At 41.3% G+C, this 18014-nt stretch overlaps 1 protein-coding gene across 11 annotated transcripts in view; it reads left to right on the plus strand.

Annotated features, from left to right (window-relative positions):
- The window catches only part of baz2ba (bromodomain adjacent to zinc finger domain, 2Ba), a 295269-nt gene that overhangs the window by 229494 nt on the left and 47761 nt on the right, over positions 1-18014 (plus strand). For all 11 annotated transcript variants that reach the window (XM_067987408.1, XM_067987414.1, XM_067987411.1 and 8 more), the window contains 7 exons: positions 588-728; positions 7853-8107; positions 9830-10044; positions 10127-10201; positions 10580-10823; positions 12012-12074; positions 17362-17506. In XM_067987408.1, coding sequence (XP_067843509.1) covers positions 588-728; positions 7853-8107; positions 9830-10044; positions 10127-10201; positions 10580-10823; positions 12012-12074; positions 17362-17506 — 1138 coding nt within the window. The remainder of the gene's footprint in view (positions 1-587; positions 729-7852; positions 8108-9829; positions 10045-10126; positions 10202-10579; positions 10824-12011; positions 12075-17361; positions 17507-18014) is intronic.

Raw genomic sequence — 18014 nt, forward strand, 5'->3', positions numbered from 1 at the left:
TGAATGAAATGGTGTGAATTTTAATAATGGGATTATAGGTGATTATTACTTCAAACAATAATGTGATTACTTTTTGTTAAGCAGAATGCAGTAGCAGATCACTTGTTTTAAACCACTGCAGCTCTTGACTTGTGCAATGCTACAGGATATCCAGCAGAGTGAGTGTGTGTATGTGTTTCAATTTTTTGTGTGTGGTGTCTTGCACATTCCAGATGTCACACTTCATTATAGATGCAGAACCATCTTTAAGAAATGGAGAATAAAACCCATTGACGTCAAGCCTGAAATGTGCTGGCAGTTGCAACTGCCCTCTAATTGATCTGAACATCTTAAGTATCTATTTAGAGTAATAGCCATGAAGACACAGGCCGGGTTCACAGCTAAATATCACAATCTGTTCCAGACCCATGAGCAATGCCACAGAGATCCACTAGTACATATTACTTTTCAAGTGGCTAATTCATAGTTAAAGAGTGTAGCTCCGCTAAATTTTTACTTTTGAATGATCACTGTACCTGAATGGGTTTTTGGAACCAGATACAAGTTAACAAGAAATAAAGTAATTTATAATCTGTTACTAATCAAAGGAAAAGGAACGACTGAAGCAGGAGAAAAAGGTTGAGAAACGTTTAAATAAAGAACGAAAATTAGAACAGAAGAAATTGGAATTGCAAATGGCAAAGGAGCTAAAGAAACCCAATGAAGATATGTGTTTGTCAGATCATAAGGTAAGCCCATTACAAGAATTTACGAAATCAAAAGCAAAATACTGCGGATGTTGGAAATCTTAAATAAAAACAGAAAATGCTGGAAAAGCTCAGCAAGTGAGGCAGCATCTATGGAGAAAGAAACAGAGTTAACGTTTCAGGTCGAAGACCTTTCGTCAGGGTTCTTGACGAAAGGTCTTCGAACTGAAACGTTGGGCCCGATATTAGCACCCGCTATTGGGTGTGTTCCTGGTGGGGGGGGGGGGGGGCTCCAAAAATCGGGGAATCCCGGAGCGGGTCGGGAGTCCGGCTCCAACCCGCCCACTTCCGGGTTCCCCACAGACGCGCTGACGTGCGCGCGCAGCCCCCGCATGTGGGACTCCCGCTGGCAATTAAAGCCGGCGGGGTGCCACTTGAGAGTATTTACCTTGCTATTTCAGGTCGTTAACAGACCTGATTAAGGGAATATTTCAGGAGGGGTGGGATTTTAGAAACAACTGGGACTGTTTCCCGTACTGGGGGAAACACTCCCAGTTGAAATGGACGTGTTGCAGCTATCAGCCTGTGGCAGCTGCAAAGGTCCATTTGACAGGTCGGGGGGGGGGGGGGAGGGGAGAGACCCTCACTCATTGCAGGAGGCCACTCTGTCACTTTGGACAAAGTTTGGCCTCCTACACCCTCCTCCTAACAATCAAATTCACAAACTTACACACTTACCCCAGGGTCCAGACACATGTACCTACCTTGCGGACCCCCTCAGATGTACATCTTCCGGATGGGGGCCGCCTTAGCTGCAGTCATGACCTCGGAGGGCGAACTGCATCACCAGCCTCGCTGGCTACGCCGTCCACCTCTGACACGTGGAGCTCCACAACACAGTGCTGTGACACATCCACCTGCACAGCAGGAGAGAGGGCAACCGCAGAGAGAGATGCTTCACAATGGGCACTACCCTCACCACAGGGTCCACAGACCGAAGCTCAGCTTCCTGGACCTCTCTGAGCAGCAGTGCACACGGAGGCTCAGAGTCACTCGACATGTAGTCGTGGACATCTGCAGCCTCCTTCATGCCGAGCTGCTCCCGGCTGGCCCGAGCACCATCTTCTTACCTGTCGCTGTCAAAGTCACCACTGCCCTCGACAACTTCTCCGCATCCTTCCAGGGTGCCACCGGGGACATCGCGGACATCGCCGACGTCTCTCAGTCGTCTGCACGAAAGAGCCCTGCAAATACACCTACACCCACTCTGCAGTGACACAATGGATGGCATCAGGTGTGGGTCTTCATTGTGATCCTCGGGAAAGGGCATTATTGCACAAACCAGACAAGATTCGCAAAGACATGGCAGTAGTGGAGCCAATATAATATGTGATGTGAGTTGGTCGGAAATTAATTATACGTAAAAACCATGACAAACCCTCAAACACCCTTGTGCATCCCCTTCATGCTCACAACACGTTTGCCTTACGCTGCCTACTGCACATATGTGATGCATGCCCTGTGGCTGCAGCACAGGTAGAGGCAGGTTGAGTGAGGCTGACCGTGAAAGAGATGCATGAGAGGGTGAGTATGAGATAGAGCCATGAGATTGTATGAGGATTGGGTTGAGTGGTAGTGGCAGGATGAGTACTGGCGAGGTGAGTAAGTGCAGGTAAGATGAGGTTTGAGTGGGTGTGAGGGTTGATGTGACGGAGTAGTGTTGGCAGTGCAGAAGGAGATGTGGGGTGGGGGCGGTGATGTGGCAGACGGAGTGTAGGGGAATGAGCAAGTGTACTCACTTTGGCTGACCTACTGAGGTCATTGCAGTGCCTCCTGCACTGTTTGCAGGTGCGTGATATGTTGGTGGGGCAGGTGACCTTCTCTGCCACCTCGAGCCAGGCCTTGGTGGCAGAGGCAGGCCGCTTCCTCCCGGCCGCCGGGCGGAAGATCTCTGTCCTCCCCCTCCTCACCCCATCCAATGATATCTGGAGTGAGGCATCATTAAACTGGGAGCAGCCTTCCCCCTGGGCTGCTCCATGCTGTAATTTTTCCTATTTGTTGCAGCATCAGTCAGTGGAGGACTGCCCCTTTAAATAGAGCTCCTCCAGCTGACGGACCTTACTGCGCATGCGCAGTCCGCCCAACGCACAGCTCAGCAGCGGGGAACCCGGAAGACCAGGTAAGTGGATCCAATTAGGCTGTGATCGCGCGCGGAGTAGACTGATTTCACCGGGCGCGTTACCCACGCGCCCGGTCGCCCCCCCCCCCCCCCCCCCCCCCCGCCCCGCCGCGAACCCGCAGACCTCCTAATATTGAGCCCATTAACTCTGTTTCTTTCTCCACAGATGCTGCTTTACTTGTTGAGCTTTTTCAGCATTTTCTGTTTTTATTACAAGAATTTACTAATTTCTTTCAATTCCCAAAAATTGTTTTAATTGTCCAGGATATGATTCTCTACTCAGGCCTTCTACATAACTGTGTATTGTATATATACATACAGTGTTTGAAGTTAATATATCCCTTCTCCTGAGTCTTTAGTGTTTACCATAGTTCTGACCAGATAATCAAAGCAGCTCATGGAAAAAGATGTCCCGAGTCACAACCAGTCATGAAAAGAATAAAACAGAGGATTGTGTAAATCAAGAAATAGCTATTAAGTGATGCCAATCTTGGGTTTAAAAGCTGAAAGATTATAGGTGGAAGGAAAAACAGAAAAGTTTTGAAATCCTGAAAATTAATGAAATTACAGTACAAGACGGTGTTAAATCTCAAATGGAACACAGTGAAGATATGGGAAGGAGGAAAATGTATAGGACAGAATATTTGCAGCTTGGAAGAAATGAGAGGAAAGCTCGGAGCAGTGCTAACCACAGTAGTATTGATAAAATTGAGACGCAAGAAAGGTTGCGATTCGGAAAGAGAGATGTTAGAGTTGAGTCAAGCATTATATATCTGATAAGTTTTATCTTGTATCATGCCCAAGAGTGTGAGAAGGGTGTTTGGAAATACTTCCCTAGATATCAGTATTATTCAGATCTTGGATGGTCTTTCTCTTTGTAAAAAATTAAGAGTTTATGAGGGGAAAGAAATGTTTGGCAGGAAAGAAGATACCAAGCTTCATGAAAGTAGCTTTAGCAATGGAGGAGATGTGGGAGTTATCTTTCAGATTAGTGCAGACAGTGAGGGCGCAATTGTCAATAGATGAAAACCAGTAAGGATGAAGCCATCAAGGGTAAGAGGGTGATACCTGTTGCTTTGCCTTTTGGGAAATGTGAAGAAACTGTCTTTGAAGAAAAAGGGGGTTGGCGGGGGGAGCTAGATTGTCATTGCCCTGATAAGAGTGTGAAGCACATCAGCATGTGGTCATTCAGCTGTTGCACTGCAAAAGATATGGAGGTTGTGTGTATTGAGAAGTGTGTTGTTTGAAGGAAATTAATGAACGCAGAGTGGAACCGTGAGCAAGAGTGGATACGGTTGCATGATGAGTGGAGGAAGTAATTAATATGAAGAAACAACAGGGTGGGAGTGAGAACAGACATAAAGAGTAAAGGGCAAAGAGGGGGAGGAATTTCTGAAGCATGTTCAGAACTTTCTTGATCAGTATGTTTCTGGCCCAACGAGGAAGGAGGCATTATTGGATCTGATTCTGGGGAATGATGTGGGTCAAGTGGAGCAAGTGTCAGTGGGGGAACATTTAGGGAACAGTGATCATAGTGTCATAAGGTTTAGATTAGTTATGGAAAAGGACTAGGAGCAATCTAGAGTAAAAATACTTAATTGGAGGAGGGCCAATTTCAGTGGGTTGAGAACAGATCTAGCCCGAGTAAATTGGAATCAAAGATTGGCAGGCAAAACTGTAATCGAACAATGGGCGGAGGAGATGGTTTGGGTCTAGGTACATTTCAATGAGGGGGGAAGGTATGGCAACCAACGCCAGAGCTCAGTGGATGACGAAAGAGATAGAGAATAAGATGAAGCAGAAAAAGGGGGCGTGTGACAGATGTCAGGTTGATAATACAAATGAGAACCAGGCTGAATATAGAAAGTATAGTGGAGAAGTGAAAAAGGAAATTAGAGGTGCAAAGAGAGAGTATGAGAATAGATTGGCGGTTAACATAAAAGGGAATCCAAAAGTCTTCTGTAGGCATATAAATAGTAAACAGGTAGTAAGAGGAGAGGTGGGGCCGATTAGAGACCAAAAAGGAGATCTGCGCATGGAGGCAGAAGGCATGGCTGAGGTATTAAATGAGTACTTCGCATCTGTCTTTACCAAGGAAGAAAATGCTGCCAAAGTCACAGTAAAAGAGGATTTAGTTGAGATACTGGATGGGCTAAAAATTGATGGAGGAAGTATAAGAAAGGCTGGCTGTACTTAAAGTAGATAAGTTACCTGGTGCAGATGGAATGCATCCTAGGTTGCTGAGGGAAGTAAGGATGGAAATTTCAGAGGTGCTGGCCATAATCTTCCAATCATCCTTAGATACAGGGGTGGTGCCAGATGACTAGAGAATTGCAAATGTTACACTCTTGTTCAAAAAAGAGTGTAGGGATAAACCTGGCAACTACAGGCCAGTCAGTTTAACCTCAGTGGTGGGGAAGCTTTTAGAAACGATAATCTGGGACAAAATTAATAGTCACTTGGACAAGTGTGGATTAATAAAGGAAAGCCAGCACGGATTTGTTAAAGGCAAATCGTGTATATGGACTTTCAAAGGACGTTTGATAAAGTGCCACGTAATAGGCTTGTCAGCAAAATTGAAGCTCATGGAATAAAAGGAGCAGTGGCAGCATGGTTACGAAATTGGCTAAGTGACAGGAATCAGAGAGTAGTGGTGAACGGCTGTTTTTCGGACTGGAGGAAGGTAAACATTGGTGTTCCCCAGGGGTCAGTACTAAGACCACTGCTTTTTTTATATATATATTAATGACTTAGACTTGGGTGTACAGGGCACAATTTCAAAATTTGCAGAGGACACAAAACTTGGAAGTGTAGTAAACAGTGAGAAGGAGGTAATGCACTTAGGGAGGGCAAACAGTAAAAGGGAATACACAGCAAATGGGAATATATTGAGAGGGGTAGAGGAAGTGAGAGACCTTGGAGTGCATGTGCACAGTTCCCTGAAGGTGGCAGTACAGGTAGATAAGGTTGTGAAGAAGACATACGGAATGCTCTCCATTATTAGCCGAGGTATAGAATACAAAAGCCGGGATGTAATGATGGAACTGTATAAAACGCTAGTAAGGCCACAGCTGGAGTATTGTGTGCAGTTCTAGTCACCACATTACAGGAAGGATGTAATTGCTCTGGAGAGAGTGCAGAGAAGCTGGGATTGCTCTCCTTAGAGTAAAGAAGGTTAAGAGGAGATTTGATAGAAGTGTTCAAAATCATGAAGGGTTTAGATAAAGTAAATAAAGAGAAACTGTTCCCATTGACGGAAGGGTCGAGAACCAGAGGACATAGATTTACGGTGATTGGCAAAAGAACCAAAAGCGACATTAGGAAAAATCTTTTTACGCAGCGAGTAGTTATGATCTGGAATGCGCTTCCTGAAAAGGTGGTGGAAGCAGATTCAATCGTGGCTTTCAAAAAGGAATTGGATAAATACTTGAAGGGAAAATTTCTGCAGGGCTACAGGGAAAGAGCGAGGAATGGGACTAACTGGATTGCTCTTGCAAGGAGCTGGCATGGGCTCGATGGGCTGAATGGCTTCCTTCTATGCTGTATCCGTTCTATGATTCTATGAAGTTAAATTCAATTTCGCTTGATTTTAAAAAAAGTTGAGTTATCAAGGTTACAAGAAAGTGAAGTGAAGGAGGGATATTTTTAGCTACAGAGATCAAAGTCAGGTGATTCAAGGTAGCTAAGGCAAGTAGCAGCAATATCACAAGGAACTAAAGCTTGAGCGCCACCCTTGGGTTGGAAATTGGAGTAAGCAAAGTGTAAGAGGGAGAAGAATTATCAGAGGTGAAACTTGGGTTTCAGTAGAAATAAGATAAGGTTGGGATGCCTTGAGATTGAAATGGACAGAATTGGATTCAATGGGATCCCATAAATCTTAGTAAAATGATGGACAAAGCAATTAGAGGAAATAGTAGATGCAGTGGGATTTAGTTTCGGGTGGCCAGTGGTTAGCATGGACCAATCAAAAAAAAAAAGTTGCAGGTCCACTACAGTATTAAAATCTTGCAATCTTATCAACATACAGACACAAAACTCCATTATTTAGATTGATGATTGTTTCATCAAATCAGATGTGCCAGTCTCCCTACCGTCAACATTTTAGGTTGTGATGTGCCTTTTTCAGGATCAGGGCTTATGATTAATTGGTCATTACACCATACATCTGTGATACAGATTCTCATTATTATTAGGTTTCTGCCCTGAGTGTGAAAGTAGGGAATGCTTGTTTGTTTCGCTCTTTTATTTTTCCACTTTCTTCCCTGGAAACTTTTTTGTATGCTCTTAGCAGTCACTGACTTTATGGTTTCAAGCATTTACCTTTACAAGCATTTTTTCCAATTTCACCTAATTCACTGGCTCTTGGAGTCATTGTAGTTACGTTCCATTGGACGAGCAGGGAAGGAAATTTTTGCACATTTCTATTTGAGAAAGAGTCAGGAAATCAAGTGACTAATTGCAGGGATGTTGATGCAATGGTTGCATCAGTTACAGATTATCATATGGGAGACAAATTCTGGTTACACTTTCTGCCTAAAACTTTTGTGAGAGGATAGAGCTTCTCCTTCAGGGAACCAATAGAACTATAAGGAATATACTATAGAAATGACTGGGGAGGCAAAAAAATGTCCAAGTTGATCATCATTTTTATCAGCTTGGTTTTTGATGTTGAGCAACCCCTTTTGTGTTTTTAAAAAAAATAAATCAAATGAAGATGAAGCATTAGTTTGATTTCTGTGACTTAACTTTCATTAATCTATGAGTTGGCTCCAATATTTCTAAATTTGTCACTTAATAGGAAGTCATATGCTGAGACAAAATCTTAAACTTTTAGAAGAGGACTTTGTCAAATTGGCACATGTAAGCTAATGTTGCTTGAAAATTGCCAATTGTGCTCTAATAAATTATAAATTAAACCATCAAATAGCTAAGTATTCTTCAAATAAATATTTCTGTGCACTAATTATTTTTCCTTGTCTGCTGTTAGGCTTTACCAGAGTTTTTCCCCATTCCTGGTCTTGTACTGCCTGGGGGTGCCTTTGCTGACTGCCTTATGGTAGTACAGTTCCTCCACAACTTTGGTAAGGTTCTTGGCTTTGATTTAAGTATTGATGTCCCAACTTTGAATGTACTTCAAGAAGGACTGCTTAATGTGGGTGACAGTATGGGAGAAATCCAGGATTTGTTGGCGAGACTATTGGCTGCTGCTATCCATGACCCAGGACTACCACCAGGATATAAGGTATGACATCCATTTTAATTATTTTTTATCGATTGCAACCATAAAATAAATCCAAATAACAGTCTATTGTTCAAGAGTAGTAGATTTCTTTTTAAAGTGACAGTCTTCAAAAGTTTCTTTATATTATGTAATTTTTTTTGTTTTACACTTCTAATAGTGGACTAGCTTATTAAGGCAAAGGTTGAGTCACCTTTCATTATCTATTCAGCTCACCATAATCATCCAATGAACCCGTTCACATGCAAAGACGGACACTAGATAATTTTAATAACAACGCCTGAAAGGATTTTGCACTTTTGAATGCTCAATTTAATGACCAATTAACTCTCAATTAAGAAATTGAGCCGTTAGGTCAAAATTTACTTCAATAAACAGTTGCTCTCATTGTCTTTTAAGGGTGTGTGTGTGTGAAATCTGAACTCCAACAGGAGATACAGAACATGGCTCAGATTCAACATCTAGGTAGTTGAGTTAAATCTGTTTGAAGACTGAAGTATGTTTTGCTGTAATGTGAAAAAATGTCAGGGTTTTCTTTGTCTTCAGCCTTAAGTAATTTTTAAACAATGTAATTTTGGGATAATAGTAATGAAGTATGAAATATGATACAACCGTTTAAGTTAAACACCCTGCTTTAAAGTCTCCATTTTAAACCAGTGTTAAGCATTCAAATTTTGTGCTGCTAATTTGACTAAGAAGCCAACAGTTTTTTTTAATCCCAATCTGCATCTTTAACTTCTTTAAAGGTCCTTTCACCTTGCTGCTAATAAAAATCTAGTTTTAGAGTACTATGCTAATCTCCATACTCTGCTCTTCGCTGTTTCTTTTAATGCACCCAATGCCACTCTCATAAGCCCATAGGATGCCAGTTGGAAATATGGCAACCCATTTTTTCTTTCCATGCACATAGCAATCTGAGTATTTTAATTGGGCAGTTTTTAATATTACTGATTTTACATCAGAGGTGTATAACAGTGCCACAGCTAATCCTGGCTTGCCAGTGGAAGATGAATACCTAAGTAGAAGTCTTTCTCATTTACATTAAAAAAAAATTACAAATTATATTCTTAATGTAATTGTGAATTGTTCTGAAAAAAAGAACTGACACATTACTCTTGGGGAGTGCCTTCATATGGTGGAAGAAGGGAGGATCATGCAGGCAATGTTACTAATCTCAAAAATGTCTTGAAGGAATGTGTCTGACACATTTTTGGGTATGGATACTATATATTTTTTTGTGCTCAGCCTCAGTCGCCATTTCTGTTAGCAAATCTTATGTCCCCTTTGATCTGGAGTGCACCCTTTTCTGTCCAATGTCTAGATAAATGATGGCGTGACCCAGGGGTCATAACAGAGAACCCCTACGATGTACTCTGGCTTCTGGAATGTATTATGTGCCACCATGTTGTTCTGCTCTTTTTAAAAGGCAGACTGGATAGGCACTCTTACTGGACCAAGACTAGACTATGGACCTACAGGTGGTTTTATTTACTTAAGACAGATGAATAAACAATGTAACTAAGTTCAGTGTATACTTCTCCAGATTCCTCGATACTTTAAAATAATAAAGACATCACTTTCTTTCTATCTAGACATAGACTTTTGACTTGGGTACTTGGATAAACTCCTGTAGTACACAAGGATTCCTGTATTTTATAAACGGAGATGTTACCAGGTCAGTGATAGTAATTTATTTTAAATTTTAAAAAATATTTTGTTTCTAAGGCGCGGACTTTTCTTGGAGACCACGTGACCAATGTCAGGATCAACAAGGATACTGTTTCAGAAATTTTGCAGATCTACATGGAGGCCCACAATGGACAAACTGAACTTACAGAAAGTTTAAACACAAAACCTTTCCAAGCACACACTCCAGTTCAAAAAGCTTCTGTACTTGCATTCTTGATTAATGAACTTGCATGCAGCAAGGTGGTAGTAAAGTAAGTGTTTTAACTTGAAATTACATACAAATTGTGCCTTTTAGAATGGGACTACTGCTAAGTTGCATTGTATTTCTTATAGTGAAATCGATAAAAACATTGACCACATGTCCAATCTGAGAAGAGACAAATGGATTGTGGAAGGCAAACTTCGGAAGTAAGTTATATAATGTCCTTGTTTGGACTTCAGCACAAATAGAACTAACTTATCACCATTTACATTTTAATACGAAATATTACTAGATCATAAACATTTTTTAAGCGTGAAGTTAGGACATTTTTCCCCCATAAATTATTTAGTTCAATTACTACCCCTCCCCCATCACAATAAAATAGCATGGCCGAATAATAAGGTTTATATACATTGTATTAACTGGATGAAATTTGTTATATTTTATGCAGAAGGAGACGATAAAATTCTTCAGTTTGTTTTCCCCTGTAAATCTTTTGTTGAGCACACTTCTTGTGAACTGCCACAGATCATGATACAATGCTCTGGTTTTAAAGAAGAGTGACATACTTTAACTGTTCCTAGGCTTAAAATTATTCATGCTAAAAGAACTGGTAAGAAGGAGACTATTGGCAGCGCTGATAGCAATGGAGAACACCGGCTATTAGGCATGCCCACTCCTGGCCGAAAGAGAAAACGAAAATGTGGGGATAGCGATGACGATGATGACGATGATGATGACAGTGATGATCAGGGGGATGATGAGGATGATGATGAGGATAAAGATGAAGAGAAGAGAGCAAAGAAAATGGAAATGGCTGAAGATGAGGTAATTTGATCAGTGCTTGTTAAGATAGTTATTTTGAAATGTAGTTGACACTATGGGCTAAGACTCTGTTTTGTAACACTTGAGTCCTGAGTTCGGGTATTGTTGGTTGCTAATGGAGCATTATACTGTGGATATCAATTTGAGACTGGTACTTCCTTGATGATATGGAACTGGCAGATCCAAGTTATTCTGTTGGCTCTGCACAATTTTCTGGTCAGCTGGAAATGAACTCTGCAAATGCATGCAAGCATGATTATGTGTAGCTGATCAATAAGGAGTGTGGATGTATTCAGTAGTTTGTTGACCAAGCTTTTAGTCACCCCTCCTAATCTCTACCTTCCTGGTTTGACATTAATTTTTGTTACTCCTACTTGTAAAGCATCTTGGTAAATTTCTTTTTTGATATCTCTGTGTAACTGCAAGCTGGTGTTATTAAGGCATTGCACTATGCATGAGGAGGGACGTACATGACAAATGGCACATCACCTACTCACTCCATCAATTTTTCTCTTGGGATACTTCATATATACTGGAAATTATATTATTTACATTGTAGAGTACTTTAAATAGGTTCTTCCTGGCCTTTGAAATATTCAATATTTTATTGCTTTTAAAAAAAAAGCTCTATGCAGATCATCTGTACACTATTAGTGTGCTTTATCGGTATTATCAAAGTCAAATGCCTATCTACCATGCTGTTTCATCAAAATCAAATTTCTGCTGATGGAATTCATGGGAAATGATATGTAAGTCATTGAAACATCAATGGGCAGTCATTTTGACCGTGATAACTTGGCAGGCTCAGTGGACATGTAGTGCATCTTACAATTTTTTTGCAACTTGTTAAAAAATCAAACAGCCCTTATCTGTGTTTTCTTTTTTAACATTTTGTCTAGAGTATATATTTCTTTAAAGATTGAATATGCATTTACCAAGATTTCTGTCAGCAACTATGAAGTGTGAACGAGTGACAATAATAAATAACGGTATTTGATCTTGTGCACTGATCTAATAAGTGCATTGTGGTAAATGGAAATGGTTTTCTGCAATGTAGAATTATCAGAGTTGAATTTGATCACTGTTGATCTTGGGTGAGTTTTACTGCATCTGATTTTGGACATCTCTAAAATGTTGATAGATGTGGCAAGTACTTGCTCATAATTTCAGCTCTCTGGGTTTTCTTTTTAGGATGATGGAGAACAGTCGACTAGTGTGGAGGAATTGGAGAAACAGATTGAAAAATTGGGCAAGGTAGAAGTCTTTTTTGCTTGCAAATAAAGTCAGAACTGTGGTTTGGTTCAACCAGCATTGAGTATTTTTAGATCATTGTTTGCCTTCTCCTTCAGAGAAAACATCTCTGACTTCTTGCCTTTGTGCTGACATTCTTCAGTCAGGATAAAACTCCTTGAGCTGCATGTTTTTGTTCAAAAGCAAAATACTGCAGATGCTGGAAATCTGAAATAAAAACAGAAAATGTTGGAAATACTCAGCAAGTCAGGCAGCATCTGTGGAGAAAGAAACAGAGTTCTGACGAAGGGTCATCGACCTGAAATGTTAACTCTGTTTCTTTCTCTACAGATGCTGCCTGACTTGCTGAGTATTTCCAGCATTTTTTGTTTCATTGCATGTTTCTGTATCTGTCGAGCACATTTTGAAGGGGAGGGAAGAATTGGTTTAGGTTAGCAATTCATACTGTTTAAATAGTTACTGGATATTCTCTAACAATCTGTTTTATTACGAGTTGAATCAAAATAAGTTAATACATTTTGCATGTTGCATTTGTGAACTGAGTAGCATGTCATTCAGTTGCTCTATTTAAGATGCAGTTTTCTCGTGATGCAGCTGACCTGAAATGTTCGAATAGCTAATTTCTTAATAGTTTGGTAAAATCAAACATTCAATCCTTATTATTGCTATAAATATTAATGTTCATTTTATTAGCATTTCACTTTTTTGAATTTTAAGAAAAATAGGCAAAGCTGTACAGTATTCTAAAGACATTTTTGAGAAACCTGCAGTTACATATTCTTGGAAATCTCTCTGGGTTTACCTTCAATCTGACTGACAATGCTTCTTTTATTGAATTCTCAAAAAAGTACATTCACCAAATAATTTGTGAAGTGTTTGTAGATTTAAGAATTTATTTAGATGTACGCTTTATAAAACTATTGTATATTTAAGTGTATGGTGAATGTTAATATACTGCAATCTTCAGAGCATACTCATCCATGCTAGAGTTATTTGATAGCTTTTATTTTGCCAGAAGACAAGATTCTATAGTATCTTGAGCATGTCATTAGAAGAGGCCATTTGGCCCATCCTTCTAGTGTCCTAATTCTTACAGCCCATGATCCAGTCGCATTTGGAATGCTCTTACCATCTTTGGAATGATCTGCCAGACAAGATAGTAGAGATAACATTTGTTACTTTTTAATGTTGGAAAGACACAGCAGGTCAGTCAGCATCTGTAAAGAGAAAAGTCAGGTTAACATTTCAGGTGTACACTCTTCTCCAGAGCTGAAAACTGGCAGATAAATTGGCCTCTTAATGCTGTGGAAGAATTTCAAAAAAAAAGGAAAGGGGGCAGAAGAAGAGACAACAGATAATTTTAGTCAACAAGAGGAAGGTAATAGGTTGAATAAACTGAAAGTTGCTGAATAGAGAGTAGGAATCTGTTGAATGATATGAGATCATCTCAGTGAGAAAATTAAAATATATTAGAAGAGCCAAAGATGTGTAAATAGCTAAATTGGTGAAAAGCATGAGAAAGGCATGAGGTCTGCAATGAAAACATGAAATGCACAATCGGCCCACCTGTTGCAAAGAGGGGGAAAAAACAGGCAGACATCCCGGGTGCACAATCCCCTAACAGAGCCACCGCTTTATTCTGATGCAGGGTCCATCCCCACATTGTCAACTCGCTTCCCCTCCCCTGAATGTTGACACACCCACTTCACATCCTCTGCTGAAAAGAAAATGGAGGATATACCCAATGGTCTGAATTTACCAAAGTCAATGTTCAAACCAGAAGGATGCAGAGTGCCCTGGAGAAAAATGAGATACTATTCCTGAAGCTTGCATTGAGCTTGGCTAGAGCAGTGTTGGAGGCCAAAGGCGAAGAGGTCAGGGTGGGAATGGGAGGGGAAATTAGGTGAGCCACAGGTAACTCACGATTACACTTGTGGACAGAATGGAGGTGTTCGACAAAGTCCATCTAATCTGCATTTTGTCTCCCCAATGTAGAGGAGACTACACAGTGAGCAGGGAATACAGTAGACTAGATTGGGAAAGTACACATGAATTCCTGTTTCTCAGGATGTTTGGGGCTCTGGACAGTGGTGTGGGAAGATGTGAATGGACAGGTGTTCACATGTACTTCCTCCATCTGCTGCAATTGCACGGAAAAGTTCTGGGAAGAAAGAAGCTGAATGTTGGAGCGGTGGAAGAATGAATAAGGATATCTAGAGGGAATGGTCTTTCTGGAGGGGAAGGGAATATATGCTCACTGATGGGATCAAGTATGGGGAAATGGCTTAAGATAATCTGGCGAATAGAAAGACTGTTAGGATGGGTGAGGACAAGGATAACCATGTCATCTTTGTGAGAGGAGGGGTAGGGAGTGAGGGAATGTCAGCTGAGAAAAAAAGGAGGATATTTCAGAAGTACTGGTGTACCAGGTGGACAGTAAAGTGATGAAAGGTGTCATTGACAGTGCTATCAAGCGGCACTTACTCACCAATAACCTGCTCGTCGATGCTCAGTTTGGGTTCCACCAGGACCACTCGGCTCCAGACCTCATTACAGCCTTGGTCCAAACATGGACAAAAGAGTTGAATTCCAGAGGTGAGGTGAGAGTGACTGCCCTTGACATCAAGGCAGCTTTGACTGAGTGAGGCATCAAGGAGCCCTAGCAAAATTGAAGCCATTGGGAATCAGGGGAAAATTCTCCAGTGGCTGGAGTCATACCTAGCACAAAGGAAGATGATGGTGGTTGTTGGAGGCCAATCATCTCAGCCCCAGGACATTGCTGCAGGAGGTCCTCAGGGCAGTGTCCTGGGCCCAATCATCTTCAGCTGCTTCATCAATGACCTTCCTGCCATCATAAGGTCAGGAATGGGGATGTTCGCTGATGATTGCACAGTGTTCAATTCCATTCGCAACCCCTCAGATAATGAAGCAGTCCGTGCCCGCATGCAGCAAGACCTGAACAACATCCAGGTTTGGGCTGATAAGCGGCAAGTAACATTCGTGCCAGACAAATGCCAGGCAATGATCATCTCCAACAAGAGAGAGTCTAACCACCTCCCCTTGACATTCAACGGCATTACCATCACCGAATCCCCCACCATCAACATCCTGGGGGTCACCATTGACCAGAAACTTAACTGGACCAGCCACATAAATACAGTGGCTACAAGAGCAGGTCAGAGGCTGGGTATTCTGCGGCGAGTGACGCACCTCCTGACTCCCCAAAGCCTTTCCACCATCTACAAGGCACAAGTCAGGAATGTGATGGAATAGTCTGCACTTGCCTGGATGAGCGCAGCCCCAACAACACTCAAGAAGCTCGACACCATCCAGGACAAAACAGCCTGCTAAATTCTAGATTATAAGCCCATTCTACTCAATCTCTCCTCATAGGGCAGCCCTTTCATCCCCGGAATCAATCTAGTGAACCTTTGTTGCACCGCCTCTTAGGCAAGTATATCCTTAGGTAAGGAGGCCAAAACAGTGCTCCAGGTGTGGTCTCATCAAAGCCCTGTACAATTGCACAAAGACCTCCTTACTCTTGTACTCCAACCCCCTTGCAATAAAGGCCAACATACCATTTGCCTTCCTAATTGCTTGCTGTACCTGCATGTTAATTTTCTGTGTTTCATGTACAAGGACACCCAAATCCCTCTGAACACCAACATTCAACAGTTTCTCACCATTTAAAAAATATTCTGTTTTTCTATTCTTCCTACCAAAGTGAATAACCTCACATTTCCACACATTATACTCTATCTGCCACCTTCTTGCCCATTCACTTAACCTGTCTATATCCCTTTGCAGATTCTTTGTGTCCTCCTCACAGCTTACTTTCCCACTAGCTTTGTATCATCAGCAAAATTGGATACATTACACTCGGTCCCTTCATCTAAGTCATTAATATAGATTGTAAATAGCTGAGGCCCAAGCACTGATCCTTGCGGCACCCCACTAGTTACAGCCTGCCAACCTGAAAATGATCTGTTTATTCCTACTCTGTTTTCTGTCTGTTAACCAATCCTCTATCCGTACTAATATATTACCCCCAACCCCATAAGCCTTGTCTTGTATAACATCCTTTTGTTTGGCACCTTATCGAATGCCTTTTGAAAATCCAAATATACTACATCCACTGGTTCCCCTTTATCTACCCTGCTAGTTACATCCTCAAAAAACTCTAATAAATTTGTCAAACACGATTTCCCTTTCATAAAACCATGTTGACTCTGCCTAATAATATCATGATTTTTTTTTAAGTGCCCGGTTACCATGTCCTTAATAATGGATTCCAGCATTTCCCTGACTACTGATGTTAGGCTAACTGGCCTGTAGTTCCTTGTTTTCTCTCTCCCTCCTTTCTTGAATAGCAGTGTTACATTTGCTACCTTCCAATCCACTGGGACCGTTCTAGAATCTAAGGAATTTTGGAAGATCACAACTAATGCATCCACTATCTCTGCAGCCACCTCTTTTAGAACCCTAGGATATAGGCCATCAGGTCCAGGGGATTTGTCAGCTTTAGATCCATTAATTTCTCCAGTACTTTTTCTTTACTAATATTAACTACTTTAAGTTCCTCACTCTCATTAGACCCTTGGTTCCACTATTTCTGGTATTTTTTTGTGTCTTCTACTGAGGGTCACTATAGGAGTCTTAATCTTGGCACCTCCATATCTCTGCAATCCTCTCGAGCTACAACTGCCCTCCATCCGCAATCTCTCTTGCTCTGACTTCCGTCTCTTGGGCATCCCTCCTTCCCTATGCCCCACTATTGCCAGCTGTAACTTCAGCTGTCTAAGTCCTGCACCTTGGAATTCCTTTCTTAAACCCCTCTGCATCTCCATCTCCCTCTTCTATTTTCAGACCTTCCTTAAAACCCATGTCTTTGGTCAAGTTTTGGTCATCCCTCCTAATACCACCTCCTTTGAATCAGAATCATCTTTCCCATTGTGTTTCTGTGTCGGCCCTGGGATTTTTTTTTGTGTTGAAGATACTATAGAAATGCAAGTTGTGGTGGTGCAAACCTTTGCATTTCAGGAACCTAACTGATCAGGACGGTATATTTTATACTTTCTTTAACTGCAGCAGTTTGTACTTTTACTCTTCGTATTGGTCAGAATCATGCAAATATTCTTGTCATGTTACAGCACTTCTGTTTACTGTGACATAAACTAGCAATGAAATGTAGCAGTGAAGCATTTATTTTTGTAAGTCATGTTCAATACTTTAGAAATATGTTTGTAAAGACGAATATCATTGTCTGACTATCAATGTTTTATCCGAACAGCAACAAAGCCAGTACCGTAAGAAACTCTTTGAGGCCTCTCATTCATTGCGTGCCATGACGTTTGGCCAAGATCGTTACAAACGGCGCTACTGGGTACTTCCCCAGTGTGGAGGTGTGTTTGTTGAAGGCATGGAAAGTGCAGAAGGTAAAGTGGTGCAATCTTTTCACTAAAGGTCTCAAACTTGCTCAGGGTTCCTAGAAGTAATGTTATTGCTGCAGTATCTAAAATCCTTGTAAATTAACATCATAATCAGATTAAGATGATAAATTGGTAAGAAGTCTAATCCTATCTTGTTGCAAATCTAAAGAGGGTGATTCAGTTTTTTTTAAATGAGGATACTTACACTTCGATGAAGGGCATGCACCTGTGGCTTTTTCTGCCCATTTTCTTCCACTTATAGATCCTTCCAAGTCTTAGTCTCGTCAGTGAATGACTAGATCACTCTCAATACACCTGTTTGGCCAGATGCCAAGAGATGTGCAACATGACATGGTATGGGCAGCTTTTCTCTCTTTCTTTTGACTTTGCTTACTTTCCACCCCATAGCAAACTGTTTAACCTCCGCTCAGTACATTCCTATGACTTAATTGTCAATCTGAGCAAGGTAGCGGAGCAGACGTGTTCCAACATGCAGTGCCACTTTGGCAGCCTA

The sequence above is a fragment of the Heptranchias perlo genome, chromosome 7 (genome assembly GCF_035084215.1).
Source record: "Heptranchias perlo isolate sHepPer1 chromosome 7, sHepPer1.hap1, whole genome shotgun sequence".
Classification (NCBI taxonomy): domain Eukaryota; kingdom Metazoa; phylum Chordata; class Chondrichthyes; order Hexanchiformes; family Hexanchidae; genus Heptranchias; species Heptranchias perlo.